The 23,617-nt window shown below is 46.7% G+C and overlaps 1 protein-coding gene across 1 annotated transcript; it reads left to right on the top strand.

Moving 5' to 3' along the window:
* RFK (riboflavin kinase) lies at window positions 1–19,418 on the top strand. Its single transcript, XM_073543787.1, has 4 exons — window positions 1–462; window positions 7,856–8,007; window positions 9,372–9,474; window positions 18,025–19,418. The coding sequence occupies exons 1-4, from the start codon at window positions 183–185 to the stop codon at window positions 18,147–18,149; spliced, it is 660 nt and encodes a 219-aa protein (XP_073399888.1). The 5' UTR covers window positions 1–182; the 3' UTR covers window positions 18,150–19,418.
* Window positions 19,419–23,617: the final 4,199 nt, after the last annotated feature.

The following is a 23,617-nucleotide window of genomic DNA, read 5'->3' as shown; positions in this document are numbered from 1 at the left end:
CGGTGACAGCAGCAGTACTGGGTCTGTGCCGGGAAGGCCCCGCCCCCCGTAGTGCTGACGTCTGATCTTTAGATCACTGCACTAGAAGTGACGCGGGGGATCTGGACTCTGCTTACACCGTCTTCGCCTCCTTCAGGACGTCTTCTGTGTGTGATCACCCCTGTCCTGTGCTAAGCCTTGAGATGGCCCAGCCTCTGGCTTGTAGCTGCCGGCTCGGCCCCGGCACTAGCTCTGCTGCTGCAGGTGGTGCGGTTGTATCCTTGGTGCTCCCTTTGCCCTCTCCGGACGGTCTCCGCGTCTTGGCCGCGCACCCTGCAGAGCTGCAGCCAGCTGAACCGCCACTAAGCACCGGGAGGATGAAAGCGGCCAGGGGCGGTGTCATGAGCCATCTGCCCCTCTACTGCCGCGGGGAGGTGGTCAGAGGCTTCGGCCGGGGATCCAAGGAGCTGGGGATCCCGACAGGTGAGAGAACGCTGTGGGACCGCAAGGCTCAGCCCAGACTCCGGCGTCAGCGTGCGCGACCCCAAGGCCCGTGTATGTGAGCTCAGTACTGGGGATGACCTGTGTGCCACACTACGGCGGGTGTCAGCGTGATACTGGGATGTGTGATCCCATTCCCTGATACAGATATGACCAGTGTGCTGATCCTTCTCTGACCCTGCACATAGCAGCCCAGCCTGTGTGCCACACTACGGCAGGTGTCAGCGTGATACTGGGATGTGTGATCCCATTCCCTGATGTAGATATGACCAGTGTGCTGATCCTTCTCCTCTGACCCTGCACATAGCAGCCCAGCCTGTGTGCCACACTACGGCGGGTGTCAGCGTGATACTGGGATGTGTGATCCCATTCCCTGATGTAGATATGACCAGTGTGCTGATCCTTCTCTGACCCTGCATATAGCAGCCCAGCCTGTGTGCCACACTACGGCGGGTGTCAGCATGATACTGGGATGTGTGATCCCATTCCCTGATACAGATATGACCAGTGTGCTGATCCTTCTCTGACCCTGCATATAGCAGCCCAGCCTGTGTGCCACACTACGGCGGGTGTCGGCGTGATACTGGGATGTGTGATCCCATTCCCTGATACAGATATGACCAGTGTGCTGATCCTTCTCCTCTGACCCTGCACATAGCAGCCCAGCCTGTGTGCCACACTACGGCGGGTGTCAGCGTGATACTGGGATGTGTGATCCCATTCCCTGATGTAGATATGACCAGTGTGCTGATCCTTCTCTGACCCTGCATATAGCAGCCCAGCCTGTGTGCCACACTACGGCGGGTGTCAGCATGATACTGGGATGTGTGATCCCATTCCCTGATACAGATATGACCAGTGTGCTGATCCTTCTCTGACCCTGCATATAGCAGCCCAGCCTGTGTGCCACACTACGGCGGGTGTCGGCGTGATACTGGGATGTGTGATCCCATTCCCTGATACAGATATGACCAGTGTGCTGATCCTTCTCCTCTGACCCTGCACATAGCAGCCCAGCCTGTGTGCCACACTACGGCGGGTGTCAGCGTGATACTGGGATGTGTGATCCCATTCCCTGATGTAGATATGACCAGTGTGCTGATCCTTCTCTGACCCTGCATATAGCAGCCCAGCCTGTGTGCCACACTACGGCGGGTGTCAGCATGATACTGGGATGTGTGATCCCATTCCCTGATACAGATATGACCAGTGTGCTGATCCTTCTCTGACCCTGCATATAGCAGCCCAGCCTGTGTGCCACACTACGGCGGGTGTCGGCGTGATACTGGGATGTGTGATCCCATTCCCTGATACAGATATGACCAGTGTGCTGATCCTTCTCTGACCCTGCACATAGCAGCCCAGCCTGTGTGCCACACTACGGCGGGTGTCAGCGTGACACTGGGATGTGTGATCCCATTCCCTGATACAGATATGACCAGTGTGCTGATCCTTCTCTGACCCTGCACATAGCAGCCCAGCCTGTGTGCCACACTACGGCGGGTGTCAGCGTGATACTGGGATGTGTGATCCCATTCCCTGATGTAGATATGACCAGTGTGCTGATCCTTCTCCTCTGACCCTGCACATAGCAGCCCAGCCTGTGTGCCACACTACGGCGGGTGTCAGCGTGATACTGGGATGTGTGATCCCATTCCCTGATGTAGATATGACCAGTGTGCTGATCCTTCTCTGACCCTGCATATAGCAGCCCAGCCTGTGTGCCACACTACGGCAGGTGTCAGCGTGATACTGGGATGTGTGATCCCATTCCCTGATACAGATATGACCAGTGTGCTGATCCTTCTCTGACCCTGCATATAGCAGCCCAGCCTGTGTGCCACACTACGGCGGGTGTCAGCGTGATACTGGGATGGATGATCCCATTCCCTGATACAGATATGACCAGTGTGCTGATCCTTCTCCTCTGACCCTGCACATAGCAGCCCAGCCTGTGTGCCACACTACGGCGGGTGTCAGCGTGATACTGGGATGTGTGATCCCATTCCCTGATGTAGATATGACCAGTGTGCTGATCCTTCTCTGACCCTGCATATAGCAGCCCAGCCTGTGTGCCACACTACGGCAGGTGTCAGCGTGATACTGGGATGTGTGATCCCATTCCCTGATACAGATATGACCAGTGTGCTGATCCTTCTCTGACCCTGCACATAGCAGCCCAGCCTGTGTGCCACACTACGGCAGGTGTCAGCGTGATACTGGGATGGATGATCCCATTCCCTGATACAGATATGACCAGTGTGCTGATCCTTCTCTGACCCTGCACATAGCAGCCCAGCCTGTGTACCACACTACGGCAGGTGTCAGCGTGATACTGGGATGTGTGATCCCATTCCCTGATGTAGATATGACCAGTGTGCTGATCCTTCTCCTCTGACCCTGCACATAGCAGCCCAGCCTGTGTGCCACACTACGGCGGGTGTCAGCGTGATACTGGGATGTGTGATCCCATTCCCTGATGTAGATATGACCAGTGTGCTGATCCTTCTCTGACCCTGCATATAGCAGCCCAGCCTGTGTGCCACACTACGGCAGGTGTCAGCGTGATACTGGGATGTGTGATCCCATTCCCTGATACAGATATGACCAGTGTGCTGATCCTTCTCTGACCCTGCACATAGCAGCCCAGCCTGTGTGCCACACTACGGCGGGTGTCGGCGTGATACTGGGATGGATGATCCCATTCCCTGATACAGATATGACCAGTGTGCTAATCCTTCTCTGACCCTGCACATAGCAGCCCAGCCTGTGTGCCACACTACGGCGGGTGTCAGCATGATACTGGGATGTGTGATCCCATTCCCTGATGTAGATATGACCAGTGTGCTGATCCTTCTCTGACCCTGCACATAGCAGCCCAGCCTGTGTGCCACACTACGGCAGGTGTCAGCGTGATACTGGGATGGATGATCCCATTCCCTGATACAGATATGACCAGTGTGCTGATCCTTCTCTGACCCTGCACATAGCAGCCCAGCCTGTGTGCCACACTACGACGGGTGTCAGCGTGATACTGGGATGTGTGATCCCATTCCCTGATGTAGATATGACCAGTGTGCTGATCCTTCTCTGACCCTGCATATAGCAGCCCAGCCTGTGTGCCACACTACGGCGGGTGTCAGCGTGATACTGGGATGTGTGATCCCATTCCCTGATACAGATATGACCAGTGTGCTGATCCTTCTCTGACCCTGCACATAGCAGCCCAGCCTGTGTGCCACACTACGGCAGGTGTCAGCGTGATACTGGGATGGATGATCCCATTCCCTGATACAGATATGACCAGTGTGCTGATCCTTCTCTGACCCTGCACATAGCAGCCCAGCCTGTGTACCACACTACGGCAGGTGTCAGCGTGATACTGGGATGGATGATCCCATTCCCTGATACAGATATGACCAGTGTGCTGATCCTTCTCTGACCCTGCACATAGCAGCCCAGCCTGTGTGCCACACTACGGCGGGTGTCAGCGTGATACTGGGATGTGTGATCCCATTCCCTGATGTAGATATGACCAGTGTGCTGATCCTTCTCTGACCCTGCACATAGCAGCCCAGCCTGTGTGCCACACTACGGCGGGTGTCAGCGTGATACTGGGATGGATGATCCCATTCCCTGATACAGATATGACCAGTGTGCTGATCCTTCTCTGACCCTGCACATAGCAGCCCAGCCTGTGTGCCACACTACGGCGGGTGTCAGCATGATACTGGGATGGATGATCCCATTCCCTGATACAGATATGACCAGTGTGCTGATCCTTCTCTGACCCTGCACATAGCAGCCCAGCCTGTGTGCCACACTACGGCGGGTGTCAGCGTGATACTGGGATGTGTGATCCCATTCCCTGATGTAGATATGACCAGTGTGCTGATCCTTCTCTGACCCTGCACATAGCAGCCCAGCCTGTGTGCCACACTACGGCAGGTGTCAGCGTGATACTGGGATGTGTGATCCCATTCCCTGATGTAGATATGACCAGTGTGCTGATCCTTCTCTGACCCTGCACATAGCAGCCCAGCCTGTGTGCCACACTACGGCAGGTGTCAGCGTGATACTGGGATGGATGATCCCATTCCCTGATACAGATATGACCAGTGTGCTAATCCTTCTCTGACCCTGCACATAGCAGCCCAGCCTGTGTGCCACACTACGGCGGGTGTCAGCATGATACTGGGATGTGTGATCCCATTCCCTGATGTAGATATGACCAGTGTGCTGATCCTTCTCTGACCCTGCACATAGCAGCCCAGCCTGTGTGCCACACTACGGCAGGTGTCAGCGTGATACTGGGATGGATGATCCCATTCCCTGATACAGATATGACCAGTGTGCTGATCCTTCTCTGACCCTGCACATAGCAGCCCAGCCTGTGTGCCACACTACGGCAGGTGTCAGCGTGATACTGGGATGGATGATCCCATTCCCTGATACAGATATGACCAGTGTGCTGATCCTTCTCTGACCCTGCACATAGCAGCCCAGCCTGTGTGCCACACTACGGCAGGTGTCAGCGTGATACTGGGATGGATGATCCCATTCCCTGATACAGATATGACCAGTGTGCTGATCCTTCTCTGACCCTGCACATAGCAGCCCAGCCTGTGTGCCACACTACGGCGGGTGTCGGCGTGATACTGGGATGTGTGATCCCATTCCCTGATGTAGATATGACCAGTGTGCTGATCCTTCTCTGACCCTGCACATAGCAGCCCAGCCTGTGTGCCACACTACGGCAGGTGTCAGCGTGATACTGGGATGGATGATCCCATTCCCTGATACAGATATGACCAGTGTGCTGATCCTTCTCTGACCCTGCACATAGCAGCCCAGCCTGTGTGCCACACTACGGCGGGTGTCAGCGTGATACTGGGATGTGTGATCCCATTCCCTGATGTAGATATGACCAGTGTGCTGATCCTTCTCTGACCCTGCACATAGCAGCCCAGCCTGTGTGCCACACTACGGCGGGTGTCAGCATGATACTGGGATGGATGATCCCATTCCCTGATACAGATATGACCAGTGTGCTGATCCTTCTCTGACCCTGCACATAGCAGCCCAGCCTGTGTGCCACACTACGGCGGGTGTCAGCGTGATACTGGGATGTGTGATCCCATTCCCTGATGTAGATATGACCAGTGTGCTGATCCTTCTCTGACCCTGCACATAGCAGCCCAGCCTGTGTGCCACACTACGACGGGTGTCAGCGTGATACTGGGATGTGTGATCCCATTCCCTGATGTAGATATGACCAGTGTGCTGATCCTTCTCCTCTGACCCTGCACATAGCAGCCCAGCCTGTGTGCCACACTACGGCGGGTGTCAGCGTGATACTGGGATGTGTGATCCCATTCCCTGATGTAGATATGACCAGTGTGCTGATCCTTCTCTGACCCTGCACATAGCAGCCCAGCCTGTGTACCACACTACGGCGGGTGTCAGCATGATACTGGGATGGATGATCCCATTCCCTGATACAGATATGACCAGTGTGCTGATCCTTCTCTGACCCTGCACATAGCAGCCCAGCCTGTGTGCCACACTACGGCGGGTGTCAGCGTGATACTGGGATGGATGATCCCATTCCCTGATGTAGATATGACCAGTGTGCTGATCCTTCTCTGACCCTGCACATAGCAGCCCAGCCTGTGTGCCACACTACGGCGGGTGTCAGCATAATACTGGGATGGATGATCTCATTCCCTGATACAGATATGACCAGTGTGCTGATCCTTCTCCTCTGACCCTGCATATAGCAGCCCAGCCTGTGTGCCACACTACGGCAGGTGTCAGCGTGATACTGGGATGGATGATCCCATTCCCTGATGTAGATATGACCAGTGTGCTGATCCTTCTCTGACCCTGCACATAGCAGCCCAGCCTGTGTGCCACACTACGGCGGGTGTCAGCGTGATACTGGGATGTGTGATCCCATTCCCTGATGTAGATATGACCAGTGTGCTGATCCTTCTCTGACCCTGCACATAGCAGCCCAGCCTGTGTACCACACTACGGCGGGTGTCAGCATGATACTGGGATGGATGATCCCATCCCATTCCCTGATACAGATATGACCAGTGTGCTGATCCTTCTCTGACCCTGCACATAGCAGCCCAGCCTGTGTGCCACACTACGGCGGGTGTCAGCGTGATACTGGGATGGATGATCCCATTCCCTGATGTAGATATGACCAGTGTGCTGATCCTTCTCCTCTGACCCTGCATATAGCAGCCCAGCCTGTGTGCCACACTACGGCAGGTGTCAGCGTGATACTGGGATGGATGATCCCATTCCCTGATGTAGATATGACCAGTGTGCTGATCCTTCTCTGACCCTGCACATAGCAGCCCAGCCTGTGTGCCACACTACGGCGGGTGTCAGCGTGATACTGGGATGGATGATCCCATTCCCTGATACAGATATGACCAGTGTGCTGATCCTTCTCCTCTGACCCTGCACATAGCAGCCCAGCCCGTGTACCATACTACGGCAGGTGTCAGCGTGATACTGGGATGTGTGATCCCTGATGTACAGCTTTCCAGTATGTCTGGGGTGTAATTCTTCACCGTATAAGATGACTGCTGTCAGAATGGACACAGCTTTACATCCAGGGGTCTCCCTGAGCATCAGCTGGGTAATTCTAGCTCTCCCGATCTGTTCAGAAAAGGTCTTCAGTGATTGCTGTGCAAGACCTTATCCGGCGGCCATATCAGTAATCTGTGGTCCACTGGTCTGGAGTCCGGAGAGCTGCCTCTTACCTGATGATTAGCCGGCACGATATGTCAAGGTCCCTATCCACATTAGATGGTTATCAGCTGACTGACGCTTGGGTTGATGATCTCAGTTGACCGTCGCACACGCAGGAGCTCTTGTTTGGCCTGCGTGCCCCACTGTTTTCTGAGAGAGCTGCAAACTGACATTTCTTATCTCCGTGAGATCAATGCGATCAGGCCGAAATCAGACATTCTTGATCAACATCTCCCCGACCATAAGTCTTCTGGCTCCTCCATACACATCGGATTGTGTGCAGGACTCGTCGATGTTGGGGGCGTTCTGCTGACATTAGTCTAATGGGTGATGGTGTTAGGTCATATCAGGCCGGCTTATCAAGAGAAGACTTGCCGATGCCGTGAGGTATGAGGCAGTACTCCCCTCTATCTACCGCAGATCACTACAGTCCTGAGGAGTAATTCCCACCAGGTCTAGTCTTTGCCCTTGGTTTTCGCACTGACAGCAGTAACAAGACGTGTTGAAGAGCCCCTCTGCATGGCCCCCGGTAGTTTTGGAAAGCAGGACTACACTAGGCGTATGGCGCGGTGCCCTCCTGACCAGCTTTGCTCTTTTCTTGCAGCTAATTTTCCAGAACATGTTGTGGACAGCCTTCCGGCCGACCTCACCACCGGCATCTACTACGGCTGGGGCTGTGTCGGCACTGGGGACATTTACAAAATGGTTATGAGTATTGGCTGGAATCCCTTCTACAAGAACACCAAGAAATCTGTGGTAAGCCCCGTAATGCTGCGATCCCATCTCTACCGTGACGTGCAGGACGTTACTGCCCGATGGCTTTGTGAGGTAGTTGGGTAAAACATTCTATGGCAGGTATTGCCATTTAGCCCTAGCCTAAATCTGACCTGTATGACCCCACAGGGTCACTGGCTGTGCAGCCATTGTCTTCTGGGCTCGACCCTGTCTGAACCAGGCAATGTGCCATCACCGATGGGTCAGCTTGGTAGCTTGGTACAAACACTTATCCCTTGTCTTACATGTTAAAGGGGTTTTCCAGTGTCAGAAATCTCCTGGCCCCAGGTTTTCTTTGACTTTAAAAAAAAAAAAAAAATCAAACTGCTCTACTCGCCTTGCCCAGGTCCAATGCTGAGTCTCCGCTGCTGCTCGTAGTGTTTGGTATTGTCTCCAGCGTTGACATCACATCTCCAGCACTGCAGCCAGTCGGTAAGCTCAGCAAATCTGGCTGAGTAGAAGGCACAAGCCCCTCAGAAGCGCAGACCCTCAGCACTAGACTTAGAGCTGGACCCAGGAAGGAAGAGTAAGGTTTAGGTGTTTTTTCTTATGAAAGCAAAGTGCTCCTGGCGACAGAAGTATCTGACACTGGAGAGGTATATGCACGCAATGTCTCTTTAGGCGGCTCTCACCTGAAAAAGCACCGCAAAGATGAATATAATGAAAAGTGAAACCATGTGACCATGCTCAGTTTTGTGTTACTTCTTTCTACTGCTTCAGTATCTGGAAACCCGTGAAGCCGTTAGTGTCATGGTCATTCTTTAGCGGGCTTTGTTTGGAAGCCACTCGCTTTATACGGTTGAAACAATAGGAAAAAGATGACGGCCGCGCCACCCCAATAAAAGATGGCAAGACCGCCAGCTTCTTCCTATATCTGCTTTGCCTACCTCCGCCATTGTATTAGACATCGTGTTCTCATAGCGTAATATTATCCATGTAGCTTAAATGTATATTAGGGCCCCTGTACACATTAGATAACGGACGTCTGAACGTTCCAGTTTCTTTGCGCCTCACTGGATTGGGCGTGTTGGACTTTATCATGCCCAATCCTGTGCTCATAGGTGAAATGCCATAGCGGTGTCGGGCAGGTTCTGGGAACCGAGCACGCACGTCTAGGACTATCTTTATGTGAAATGTCTGGCCTTCTTTAAGATGCAGCTGATATCGGACTCGGACTGTTCTGTCCTTGGATGCTCAGTATCGCGTTTCTGCGCGTTATTCGTTCAGCCCCATGTGGTACATTTCACGTTGTATGCTAGTGGTCTAGCAATAAACACTTTGTGCACACACGTCTTTATCACCATATTTCCCCCCACCCTTTCTTCTTTTTTTTTTTTCCCCATCAGGAGACGCATATTATTCATCAATTCACAGACGACTTCTATGGAGAAGTACTGAGTATTGTTATAGTGGGCTACATTAGACCAGAAAAAAGCTTTGACTCTTTGGGTAAGTGTTTGGCAAATATCTGATGTACAGTGTGTGAACGCAGCCCTAATACTTTTTGTCCCTGTATGTATGTTCCTTATTTTACATCTACTTTTGGGTGAAACTAATGCTGACACCAGAGACAGGAAGGCGGCATGCTGAATCCTTTTTTATCCTAAGGGAATTTGTCAGGCGCTGCATGAGGCGAGTATAGGCATTTTTATTTTATCGGGGCCAAGTGTGGTGAAATGAGAAGGGCAATAAAGCGATGGGTACGGTATATACTCCTAATAGCGTCAGCAAATTGGAGATCAAATATAACTTTTAATATTTTAATTTAAAAAGTCTTATTACAAATTTTCATAAAATTGCTCAATAAATCAAACCAACAGTGTACCCAAAAGGGGCAAAAAAAAAAATAGTGCTACACACACAACTGCACCAAGCAATCTTATGCCATAGGTAATAAAGAAGTTATATAAATCATTGCAGCACCTAATTGGCGAAAAAAGTCAAAATTAAGGCTAAAAACGCATGCAAAAAATGCATCATGCGTTTTGCATGCGTTTGCTTTTTTTTAGGCGCATGCGTTTCTAGCCGTGTTAACTCTTAAAACGCATGCGATTTTAAACGCAGGCGTGCGCATGTCCATGCGCACGCCTGCGTTCCCATAGACTGTAATGTGTTATTTTGGTGCATTCCGTGCGCTTGCGTTTTTTGTTTGTTTTTTTTTTACACAGGTGGGACGGACCAAAAATGCAACAGGTTGCGTCCGGCGCACCTAGGAGCACACTACAAAAAAACGCATGCGCACGAAAACACATACAAACGCGTGCAAACGCTAGACCATGTGTCCCCATGTTAAACATAGGGGCGCATAGAATCGTAGAGTTGGAAGGGACCTCCTGGGCCATCTGGTCCAATCCCCTGCTCAAAGCAGGATTCGCTAAATCATCCCAGTTAGATGTCTGTCCAGCCTCTGTTTGAAGACTTACATTGAAGGAGAACTCACCACTTCTCGTGGCAGCCTGTTCCACTCATTGATCACTCTAACTGTCAAAAAGTTTTTTCTAATATCTAATCTGTGTCTCCTCCCATTCAGCTTCATCCCATTGCTTCTAGTCTTTCCTTGTGCAAATGAGAATAAAGTTGATCCTTCTACAATGTGACAGCCCTTTAGATATTTGTAGACAGCTATTAAGTCTCCTCTCAGTCTTCTCTTTTGCAAACTAAACATTCCCAAATCCTGCAACCTTTCCTCATAAGACAGGGTTTGCAGACCGGTCACCATTCTGGTCGCTCTTTTCTGAACTTGCTCCAGTTTGTTGATGTCTTTTTTAAAATGTGGTGCCCAAAATTGGACACAATATTCCAGATGAGGTCTGACCAAAGAGGAGTAGAGGGAAATAATTACTTCACGTGATCTAGACTGTATGCTTCTGTTAATACATCCTAGAATTGCATTTGCCTTTTTTGCTGCTGCATCACACTGTTGACTCATATTCAGTCTGTGATCTATTAGTATACCCAAGTCTTTTTCACATGTGCTGTCACTTAGCCCTATGGATGCGCTATGCTAAAAAACGCTAATGTGAAACCAGCCTAACCTGTTTTTCTCAGTATGGGATCAGATATTGCACTCAAATACCTCCTTAACATCACAGGCGAAATAAAATGCTGGTTTTATCCTCCTTAATTATGTATCACATTCAAATACCTCATTAGCATAACAGGCCAAATAAAGAGCTGGTTTCATCCTCTATAATCATCTTGTATCAACACCCATAGACAAAAAAGCCCATGCTAGGCATTTATATTGCACGCAAAACCAATTAGCATATCAAGATCAATCTGGTTTTCTCAGTATGAGGTTATATATATATATCACATTCAAATGCCTCATTAGCATAGCAGGCCAGATAAAATGCTGGTTTTATCCTTTATCCCAACACCCACAAGCAAAAGGGCCTATGCTGAGCATTATATTACAGGCAAAATTAATATGTAACAATCTCACCCACCCGTCTTTCACTAGGAGGACAAACAAATTCATAAGGTGATGCATATGTTAGATCAGAAAATGCCACTCCCAACGCGTTTCCTCTTATCCAGAGTCTTCAGGGGAGTAAAAGGCAAAATCTTGAGGTCATCTCATCCCCCCCATTCACTGTTACCCGCCGATATGGCTTAAAACCACTAGAGCGGTACAGTGGCATGCTTACCGCACTATGTAATCATTGCTCTTTATAAGATCCTAATCACGCGCTCTCACAGGGTCAGATGACCACTTCCGGTCCTTAGAGCACTGACTCCCTGTCAATGGAACGCAATCTGCGGTTCAGATGGAGTCACATGACACACCATCTGACTGACATCACTAGGGGTCCTAGACACTGAATTATACATCCGGTGCTACCGCACTCATTCTGCATATAGCATTCAAACAATATTAAATATAAATTAAACAGCAGAATATATATTTATAAGGCAGGTAAAAATCACGTCCCTGCTAGAAAAAAACATGGAACTTATGCAAAATAGCAATAAATTTTAGTTAACTTTAGCAATGGGGTCAAAAGAGGTAGTAATCATGAGCTTGACAGAAGAAGCTACAATCCCTAAAAAATATTTCATTATTAATTTTGAGAGAGAACAGTATAAATCTATTGCAGACACAAGGCAGCAGATTTATGGAATTTGAGAGAACGACCAAAATAAGGACAAAAAGTTGGAAAGATTTTTGTGCCGTTTCTAACATATTTTACTACAAAACACCTACACTACAACTCCTACCTTCCTAACAGCGGAGGTTGGCACCCTAGAAACCTCCGCAAGTGGCACCCCCGCTCCACGGCGGCTGTCACTACTCCAATCACCCTATAACGAAGTGCACAGAAAGGAAGGAAAATTGGAAGGAGGAAGAATTTAACAGTACATTTAATATAACAGTGACATAAGCATTGTTTCACTCACTACAAAACACTGTATTAAAACTGGCCCCTTCCTAACAGCGGAGGTTGGCACCCTAAAGACCTGCGCAAGTGGCGCCCCGCTCCACGACGGCTGTCCCTTTCTGACCCTATAGATACCAACTTCACAGGAAACAGCTATATGACAACTGCTCATTTAAACCGTTAGGGGCCGTCATATCCAACTAATACATCCACTTGGTTTCCCTCTGTAGAATATGGCGGCCCCAATCCCCACCTCTTGGTGGTGTCCTTATTTGGTCTATACCCACAAATTTAACAAATCATATATTGCCAGAGTGCACACTGTTTACATGTCTGGCTACTGGGGTATCCTTTTGATTCCGTATATCTCTGAAGGGGCCTTTACACATAGCGATATCGCTAAAGCGTCACCGATTTTGTGACGCAGCAGCGATATCGCTATGTGTGATACTTACCTCCGACCGGCTCCCCCGCTGTCTGTCGCAGATCGCGCGAGATCGTCCATGTCCATTTCTTGTCGGGCGCTTCCTGCTGGCGCCAACGAGCGACGCATGGACGCGGGCAGGAGGACGTCAGGATCGCCGCGTCTGAAAGGAAACTAACGACCGCTGCTGTGTTGCTACATCGCTGTGAGATCTGCCTGTGTGGCAGCTCACTAGCAACCACTTAGCGATGTAAATGTAAAGGGGCCTTGAGATGTTCTCCAATTCTTTTCCTGAATTCTCGCTTCGTTTTGCCAATGTATTCCAATCCACATTGACATGTCATTTTATAGACAATGCCTTTTTGTTTTACAATTAATGAAAGATTTGATTACAAAGCGCCTTCCAGTCACATTACTAGTAAAGGACTTTGTCTGCATTACAAAGTCACATACTGTACAGCCACCACATTTAAAACATCCTCTTACTTTGGACATCAGCCAGTTTTTTTCTATTGGTGTAATGTATGTGCACCAATCTATCGTTTAACGATCTTCCTCTACGATATGTAACAGATGGAGCAGTTTGGATAAACTTTCCATCATCTTCATCCATTTGTAGGATGTGACAATGTTTTGCCAAGATGTTTTTAACTTGGTATGCCCGATTAGAGTATGTAGTAATAAATCTAGGTGTCCCATCTGTGGAATCCGTGTCAGTCTTAGGGACTAGTAAGTTTGAACGTTCCATAGTCCTTGTCTCTCTATATGCTTTGGTCAATACATTTTTAACTTACCCTCTCTTCATGAATCTGCTGCCCAGATCAGCCGCCTGTACTTCGAAATGTGAAATCATCTGAACAATTGCGCATATTGGCCCTTTGGAATTCCCTTTTTCAAGGGTAAAGGGTGGTTACTTTCCCACCTGAGGAGTGAGTTAGTGGCAGTACTCTTTCTATATGTTTTAGTTTTTACTGTTCCATCATTTTTCCTCTCAGTCAGTAGATCCAGAAATGGAAATTGCTTATTTGATATCTCATAAGTAAAATACAAATTGAGATAATTTATGTTCAAATTTCAACCAATTCTTTAAATTGGACCTCATTTCCTCTCCATACAATCAGGGTGTCATCTATGAATCATCCCACTCCCCACCATTGGAACATTACCAAAGACGACTGATTCCTCCCACCAGCCCAGGAAAAGATTTGCGTACGACGGGGCACAGGGATTCCCCATCGCAGTTCCCCTGAGCTGGTGGAAGTACTTCCTGTCAAAGACAAAAACATTTCTTAGTAGACAAAATTCCAAACTTTTCAACACAAACTCATTGTGGTTAGAAAATTGACGACCACGAACTTTCAAAAAGTACTCCACTGCAGCCAAACCCTTATCATGAGGGATAGATGAATACAATGATTCAACGTCAATGCTTGCTAGCAATATATCACCATCAAATATCATACCTTCCAATCTTCTCAAGAGGTCACTGGTATCACATAAATGAGTTGATACTCATAACAAAAGGTCTTAGAACATGGTCCAAATACATACTCAAATTCTGTGTCAGGCTGTCTACCCCTGACACAATAGGCCTACCTTTCAAGGGATCTAGGCCCTTGTGTAATTTCGGTAGACAGTAAAAGGTAGCTAAGATAGATTAGTACTGTTCTCTCTGAAAATTAACAATAAAATATTCTGTAGGGATTGTATGTCCTTCTGTCAAGCTCATAATTACTACCTCTTTTGACCCCATAAGCAGAATGAGTGCGGTATCACCAGATGTATAATTCAGTGTCTAGGACCTTTGGTGACATCCGAGTCACATGATGTATAATTCAGTGTCTAGGACCTTTAGTGATGTCAGTCACATGGTGTGTCATGTGACTCATCTGAACCACAGATTGCGTTCCATTGACAGGAAGTCAGCGCTCTAAGGACCGGAAGTAGTCATCTGACCCTGTGAGAGCGTGTGATTAGGATCTTATAAAGAGCAATGATGATTACATAGTGCGGTAAGCATGCCACTGTACCGCTTTGTGGTTTTAAGCCGTATCAGCGGGTAACAGGGAATGGGGGGATGAGATGACCCCAAGACTTTGCCTTTTACTCCCCTGAAGAATCTGGATAAGAGGAAATGGGTTGGGAGTGGCATTTCCTGATCTAACATATGCATCACCTTATGAATTTGTTTGTCCTCCTAGTGAAAGACGGGTGAGATTGTTACATATTAATTTTTTGCCTGCAATGTAATGCTCAGCATAGGCCCTTTTGTTTGTGGGTGTTTTTATTAGTATTTATTAATAATAATATTTATATAGCACCATTAATTCCATGGTGCTGTACATTAGAAGGGGGTTACATACAAAGTTATATTATAGACATCGTTAACAGTAAACAAATTACAATGACAGACTGGTACAGAGGGGAGAGGACCCTGTCCTTGTGGACTTCGGGTATCGTTACACCTAGCGATGCACCAGCGATCCCGACCAGCGATATGACGCGGTCAGGATCGCTGGTGCATCGCTAGGTGGTCGCTAGTGAGCTGCCACACAGGCAGATCTCACCAGCGACATCGCTGGGGACGGGGATCGCTACTTACCTGTCACACCAGGTGATCCTGCGTCCTCCCGCCCGGCTCCACGCGTCGCTCGTCGGCGCCACAGGAAGCAGCCGACGAAGAATGGTCCAGGAGCTTCTCGCGTGATCAGCGATAACCAGCAGGGGAGCCGGTCGGAGGTAAGTATCAGACATGGCGATATCGCTAGCAATATCGCTGCTACGTCACAAAATCGGTGACTTTACAGCGATATTGCTAGCGATATTGCAGTGTGTAATGGGGGCTTTACAATCTATGGGTGTTGAGGTAAAGGATAAAACCAGCATTTTATCTGGCCTGCTATGCTAATGAGGCATTTGAATGTGATATATATATATAACCTCATACTGAGAAAACCAGCTTGATCTTGATATGCTAATTGGTTTTGCGTGCAATATAAATGCCTAGCATGGGCTTTTTTGTCTATGGGTGTTGATACAAGTTGATTATAGAGGATGAAACCAGCTCTTTATTTGGCCTGTTATGCTAATGAGGTATCTGAATGTGATACATAATTAAGGAGGATAAAACCAGCATTTTATTTAGCCTGTGATGTTAAGGAGGTATTTGAATGTAATATATGATCTCGTACCAAGAAAAACAGGTTAATTTTGACCTTTTATGCTAATTAGGTGCTGCAATGATCTATATAACTTCTTTATTACCTGTGGCATAAGATTGCTTGGTGCAGTTGTGTGTGTGGCACTATATTTTTTTTTTTTTTTGCCCCTTTTGGGTACACTGTTGGTTTGATTTATTGAGTTATTTTATGAAAATTTGTAATAAGACTTTTTAAATTAAATATTAAAAGTTTTATTTGATCTCCAATTTGCTGATACTATCTGAAATGAGAAGGGGTTGTTCTAGTAGTAGACAACCCCTTAAAGGCAACCTGTCAGCAGGATTGTGCGCAGTAACCTACACACAGTGTCAGGTCGTCGCCGTTATACTGATTACAATGATACCTTGGTTGATGAAATCCATCTTATGGTTTAATCTTTCTTTCAGTTTTGAGTTAATGATATGCTCGTGGCCTGTGGGGGGGGGGGGGGGTCTTCATGTGGTGCTCTGATTAGCTATTCATAATGCAGACTGCTGACAGGTCACTAATTCCTCACAGACCTGCCCCCTATTTTACATAATGAATATTATATATAAAAATAAATAAATCTCATGCATCAGCAGCGCCTGTTTTGCATGATCGCATGTGTAATGCGCATTTAATCTTTATTTGATGCTATGAATTCATAAAAATGTCTCAAAATGGCGCCGGCCTCGCCTGTGCAGTAGCAGCTATCGGGGATCGGCCGTAAACTGCTACTCGCCATCTTGGAGGAGGCAATTTTTTTCTCTAGCAAGATGGTGCCGCCTGCACAGTAGCAGCTATTGGATCGCCAAGCGTTGCTACAGTGCAGGCATGGCCGGTGCCATTTTGAGATACTTCTTATTTTTATGAATTTATAGCATCAAATAAAATGCACATTACACATGCGATCATGCTGCTGACACAGGTGACTTATTTTTTCTATGTAATATTCATTATGTAAACTAGGGGTCAGGTCAGTGAGGGATCGGTTAGCAGTCTGCATTATGAATCCCTAAGGCCTCTTTCACACTTCAGTTTTTTACAATCAGTCACAATCCGCCAGGTTTTGAAAAAAACGGATCCGCAATTTTTTTTTTTGAGGATCCGTTTTTTTCCCCATTGACTTGCATTATGGGCGGATTGTGACGGATTGCCGTCCGTTGCATCCTTTTTTTTTTTTTTTTGCGGATCCGCCAAAAGTTGCTGTCCGTTACCATCCTCAAAGATTTCAAAATGGACCTTGCAACGTTTTTTTTTCTGGCGGATCCTCCAGACACTGTTTTAACCCGAAATTCTTTCTGGCTGCCGGACAAAAAAAAAAAAAAATTCTCTCTCTGTCTCTCTCTCTCTGTCCTTTTCTCTCCGCTGCGATTCCTTTAAAATTCTTCATTTGTCGGATCCGTCAAAAAAACGGACGGGTGGCATCCGTTGTCATCACTACTACAACGGATCCGCCATCCGTCCTTTTGGCGGATTATGACTGATGCAAAAAACTGAAGTGTGAAAGAGGCCTAAGCAGATCACCACATGAAGACCCCGCACAGGCTGCCCCGGACCACGAGCATATCATTAACTCAAAACTGAAAATAAAGATTAAGCAACAACCACAACACGGATTTCATCATCCCAGGGATCATTTTAATATATCTGCGCCGACCTGACACTGTCTGTAGGTTACTGAGCACAACCGTGCTGACCGGTTCCCTTAAGTTTTAAGCACTATATGTTACTGCTGCCATTTGTTAGTGTTTGCAGCCATGTGCCCCAAGACTCCATTGTGCCCCTTCACACATCACATATGCCCCAAAAAATGAAAAATATTCCTGTAATTGTCTTTTCATTTGATCATAGTTGGCCTCCTATTGCAATTAAAATTAAGAAATATAAGAAATGTGTCTCGGCTCAGCCATGTTCCACCACTATCCACCTGCTCAGATTTTCTGCATGCAGTTGTCATTCCCATGACTTTTTTTGAGTTTGTGACAAACCCGTCCTCTTCTACCCACAGATGCCCTGATTTCTGAAATTCACAGTGACATCGAGGAAGCAAAGAAGCAGCTGGACCTACCAGAGCGAAGGAAGCTGAAGGAGCGCTACTTCAACAATTCCCATAAAATTATGAACGGCCATTGACATCTGTCCCCTAATGGAATGTTCTCGCATTGCACTGGCCTCTTAATATCAGGCCGGTGTTGAAAATAATAAAAAATAAAAAACACTTATGTGAATGTGGGACTTGGAGATGGGGCCTTAAACCTCAGTGGACATCAGACTATCTCATATATTTAATATTTAAAATGTTCATGGCCTAGATGTGACTGCTCATCACTGCGAAGGCTTTGCAAGTGAAGGTTTTAGGTTTTTCACATATACGGATTGGATTACAGGTGATCTGCTGCATTGTCCTTTTCAACAGGGCATAGTATGCGTTACAGGCGTTATGACATATAAAACCGCAGTGACGTTCAACTGATATCTTCTGCATGTAATTCTGTCATTCCCATGGCTTTACTGTATCTGAACCATGTGTATTTCCTGTGCTGTATGTGCTCTGTAGCATCTTCCAGCTGCAAACTGTCCTTTACTTACCTCCCCCTGGTCCAGTGCTGTGCTACTTGTGTTTTTATTGTCTACAGCACTGATGTCATGTCGACAATGCTGTGGCCAATCACGCAGCTCTGCTGAGCTTATCGATTGACTGCAGCGCTTTCAACATGACGTCAGTTCTGCAGACAGTATGAGACACTAGGAACGACTCTGCATTAGACTCGGGGATGGTGTGTAAACCAACTTTCCTTGGGGCAAAGGTTTTCAAAGCTAATAAAAAAATAATTTTCCAAATGCCACCAATATAGCTAAAATACAGTAAGTAAAACTGTATATTTGTCCATTTATTTCCCACTGGTCCAGCGCTGCGTCCCTTTTATCCCCCTTGTAGAACCTCTTTAAACCAGTAAGTTTCTACATGATGCTGCCAGGAATTTCTAAATCTTGTCTAGTAGCCTGTTCTATACAAAAAATTTTTTTTATATTTATTGATTTTATTTTTCTGAAAGCATTATTGGCTTATTCATGTGTTGCTATTTTATGAAGTTACACGTCCATCCAGAATTATGGATAATGTAAGACCACTTGGCAGTTAACGTCTGCTGCTGTTTCTTCCACGGAAAACCATTTCACGGTTGTGTACAAAGGGTGACTGACTTGTCCTTGGTTTTTGTCTGACGTGTTATGCTAAAGAAATAAGTGCCTGTTATGGGTAAAATGTTCTAAAACGGCCCATCGCGTGCCAAACTCTTATCACTTGTACGTCTGCCTGTCTGTTTCACGGTTTACAAGTCTTTAAACCTTAAATTGTAGAAAGCAGTTTTATCATTAAAGGTCTTTATTTTGGCTTTAAAACTCTTTATTTTTCTTTCTTTCACCAAGATGGCTATTTAGCTAACATGAATTATCCTGTTAAGTGTGTTCTGTAAATCTTTAGGTCAGGTGCCTCCGGTGCTAAGCCTGGAAAAGTGTCTGTATATGAAACATTTGCCACATGGTGCAGGTTATTTGCCCAATTTTAAGCTGCATCGTCCATTAATATTAGTGGGTACCAGTGCATTCAGCGTTACATGGAGGGGAAGGAAGGTGTGATATATGGGAAAATGATATTTTGATTTCTGATGGAATTCCCCATCAAGATAAAGTCTGGCCCAAAACTACTTGCTCCAGACCATTCAGCCACCTCCCTTGGCATGCATTCCCCAAGGCCATAAAAAGCAATGCAATGTTTTCCTTTAACTCCCAAGAACAAGCCCTTTGAAGCTCAGTGACCACCAATTAGCTCAAGGGTGTGAACTCTCCTGCAGCTACAGCCAGCTGGCTCCCTTTGTCTAGCTCACGCACCATAGGTCACCGCAAAGCTCTGAGGTATTGAATCTGGAAAATGACCTATAATAACAGAATGCAATATCTTTGAGACTAGCTGAGCACATAATTGGAACCAGCATTCCTTCTGCCACAAGCCTGTGCCCCGCAGCCACCTGTGGCACTCTGCGTTATGGAGTTACAAAGCATAGCTACCAGGAATTGGATATGGTAGGCATATTCTCTATATGCAGATAAAAATCCAGTGGCACCGCTGCCGGTATATTCAGAGCTTCGGGCAGAAAGTTAGGCGCCTCCAGGGTTCTGGACAGAAAAATCATACTCAGATATAGCAGGAGAGAGGCTGCACAAGCCCAGGGATGGGTGCAGAGTGTGGGTGGGAGCAGCCTAGGAGATATCAGGCAGCCCCTCATTTTGGACTGAGTTTTTCTACTGGCAGCAGCATCCGTTAGCTGACGCAGTCAGGAAAACCACGTAACAGATTTGTACCTGTGATCCGTCAGCACCTCTCTGTGGTCACATGCTACATAAGGTGGTAATGGCAACCTATCTATACCTTATCCTTGTACTACATTATTAAATGTATACCTGTATATTGTTCTTGTAAATATATACCTGTATATTTCTAGTGCGCCTTTTCGTCGATTAAATATAAAATTAATCTTGGGCTCCTCTTTTATCTCGATACATGAATCCGCACGCTCCGTTGGTTATTATACGCTACCCGATGTGGTTTCTGACCTGATATAAGCCTTTTGTTGGATGGGGCTTATTTTGAACGAGGAACTGGTGGCAGCAAACTACTGTTTTAGTGAGAAACTCTGGCAGTGACAGCAGGGAGGGATATATATATATACCCACTGCCTGGACTGGTGATATACTGAATATTCCCCCTCACCGGCGGGAGCTCCTGATTAACGCGTACCTATATGGGAAGCCTTTCTGGCGACTATTTGCCCTCGGTGCAGTTCCCTGACTGACCTGGGGCAAGTGGTGGTGCGAGAGAGCTGATCCCTGCTGGGTCCTTCTCTCCCTCCCCTATGGAGAGCGAAGTCGACACCCCCTTCCCCTGTGCGATCCGTCACAGAAGGTAAGAACTTGAGATGAGGCCTGCTATGTTGGAGATTGATTCCTGCTCAGTTTTCATAAGACAACTTGCCGTAATGGATACAACTTTTTCACTTTTCGAGTATGAACAGGATTGCGTTTTTCTGAGGCAGTCGGAACTTAACCAAATCTTATGATTTAAGCAGTATATTGTCCTTTACAAGGTTTCTCCAGCTTTTGTAAATTACTGTCCTCCAGCAGGTGATTAAACTATTAAAGGATTTCAGACCCAGGAGTACACCACTGTGAAGTCTGCTGGCCTCTTCTTTCCTGGGGGTAATGAGAGGTGGCATGCCTGATTGTTGGGGAAAATGGGGAGCAGATTGACCTTGTGGGCCAGCAACCTGTTTACACAGCTGGCCTGGACTGTGCACTCCCAAGGCTACTATATGAATCAGCATTCAGACTGAAGCTTGTTGGGGATCTACGGTGAACGGTCCCCTCCAGTGAATCCATCCAGCTTTAGCGCAGTGCTTCCAAGCTCATTATAAAAGTGCATGTAAACACTGGTCTTTTTAAGACTGCTGCTAGACAGTATTGGTGGCTGGTCCCCCTTGGCAAGGAGCTGTAAAAACAAAAAACATCAACTTATCAATCCTTGGGTAGGATGCATCAGGCACTGGCTGTATGATCTCAACCAGGTATGTGTGACACTGAAACACTGGCGTTTGAGAGAAAGATCCACTCTAAAAGCCGCTGTGGACTAAGACTGCGCTGTAGACTATTCGGATACGTGAGATGTTGGAGGCTTCTTCTCGCCCAATGCCTTGGCTTAACCAGGTCTATGGCTATATGCATTCAGCTTTCAATGTGTTTTTACTTTTTTTTTTCTCTGAAATGCTGCAGCGTTTCAGTTTCAAACTTATCTGGTTGAGATCATACAGTCAGTAAATGGTACACGCTGCCTGTGGCTTAGGCAGCATGTATCAGCTGTCAGGTTCACTCTAGCGATCGTTTCAACTGGAAGCACCTCTCAGACCATGATATCATTGGTTTGATGAAACAGTCAACCAGTGTTCGTCAGGCAACATTTGTTTACAATCCTCAATTTTCATCAACTATTGTCTAATGTGTATCGGCACCTTTATAGACCTGCTCTGTAACCTGAGCAGTGACGATATGATCAGGCCCTATAGTCCATTGGTAGAACAAAAAAAATTTGTCTGCCTTCAGATATAGTATAGGTGTTTGTTATCCTTCATTGTAATCCTGCCTGTGATGGTGAGAGAAACTACAGTTATTTCTACAGATTAGAAGTGTCAGCCTATCGTGAGGCTCAGTGGTTGGTGTGAAAATGGCAAGATTTTAGGATTTATGTAGCTAGTGGCATTCATCAACCTCTATAAGAGCCAAATCCTTTTTACGATAAGTGTTTGGATTCCTGAGCATTTTTCCTCTAAAAAAAAAAAAAATTGGTAAAAGTTTAGAATCATAGAATCATAGAATCGTAGAGTTGGAAGGGACCTCCTGGGCCATCTGGTCCAACCCCCTGCTCAAAGCAGGATTCGCTAAATCATCCCAGTCAGATGTCTGTCCAGCCTCTGTTTGAAGACTTCCATTGAAGGAGAACTCACCACTTCTCGTGGCAGCCTGTTCCACTCATTGATCACTCTAACTGTCAAAAAGTTTTTTCTAATATCTAATCTGTGTCTCCTCCCATTCAGTTTCATCCCATTGCTTCTAGTCTTTCCTTGTGCAAATGAGAATAAAGTTGATCCTTCTACAATGTGACAGCCCTTTAGATATTTGTAGACAGCTATTAAGTCTCCTCTCAGTCTTCTCTTTTGCAAACTAAACATTCCCAAATCCTGCAACCTTTCCTCATAAGACAGGGTTTGCAGACCGGTCACCATTCTGGTCGCTCTTTTCTGAACTTGCTCCAGTTTGTTGATGTCTTTTTTAAAATGTGGTGCCCAAAACTGGACACAATATTCCAGATGAGGTCTGACCAAAGAGGAGTAGAGGGAAATAATGACTTCACGTGATCTAGACTGTATGCTTCTGTTAATACATCCTAGAATTGCATTTGCCTTTTTTGCTGCTGCATCACACTGACTCATATTCAGTCTGTGATCTATTAGTATACCCAAGTCTTTTTCACATGTGCTGTCACTTAGCCCTATTCCTCCCATTCTATATATGCTTTTTCCATTTTTATTGCCCAGATGTAGTACTTTGCATTTCTCCCTGTTAAAAACCATTCTGTTAGTTGCTGCCCACTTCTCCAGTTTATTTAAATCTTTTTGAATCCTCTCTCTCTCTTCTCTAGTATTAGCTATCCCTCCTAGCTTTGTGTCATCAGCAAATTTAATCAGTTTACCCTCAATTCCTTCATCTAAATCGTTGATAAAGATGTTGAACAATACAGGGCCCAGGACAGAGCCCTGTGGTACCCCACTTGAGACATTCTTCCAACTGGATGTGCAGCCATTTACGACCACTCTTTGGGTCCGATCACTAAGCCAGTTATGAATCCACCTAACAGTTGCCTTGTCCATTCCATACTTAATCATTTTTTCAATAAGGATTGTATGAGAGACTTTGTCAAATGCTTTGCTGAAGTCAAGATATACTATATCTACAGCATTTCCTTGATCCACCCAATCAGTGATACCGTCATA

This window comes from Dendrobates tinctorius, unplaced genomic scaffold (assembly GCF_039654945.1).
Source record: "Dendrobates tinctorius isolate UK_male_01 unplaced genomic scaffold, ASM3965494v1 ptg000134l, whole genome shotgun sequence".
Classification (NCBI taxonomy): domain Eukaryota; kingdom Metazoa; phylum Chordata; class Amphibia; order Anura; family Dendrobatidae; genus Dendrobates; species Dendrobates tinctorius.
Note: the sequence above shows the minus strand (reverse complement) of the source record. Positions and strands in the feature narration are given on the sequence as shown.

What these genes read in the sequence shown, in the direction of transcription:
- RFK (XM_073543787.1), top strand. Translation starts at nt 183, where the DNA reads ATGGCCCAGCCTCTGGCTTGTAGCTGCCGGCTCGGCCCCGGCACTAGC. An exon ending in AGAACACCAAGAAATCTGTG is followed by an intron (nt 8,008 to 9,371) that starts GTAAGCCCCGTA and finishes TTTCCCCATCAG; the next exon opens with GAGACGCATATTATTCATCA. An exon ending in AAAAAGCTTTGACTCTTTGG is followed by an intron (nt 9,475 to 18,024) that starts GTAAGTGTTTGG and finishes TTCTACCCACAG; the next exon opens with ATGCCCTGATTTCTGAAATT.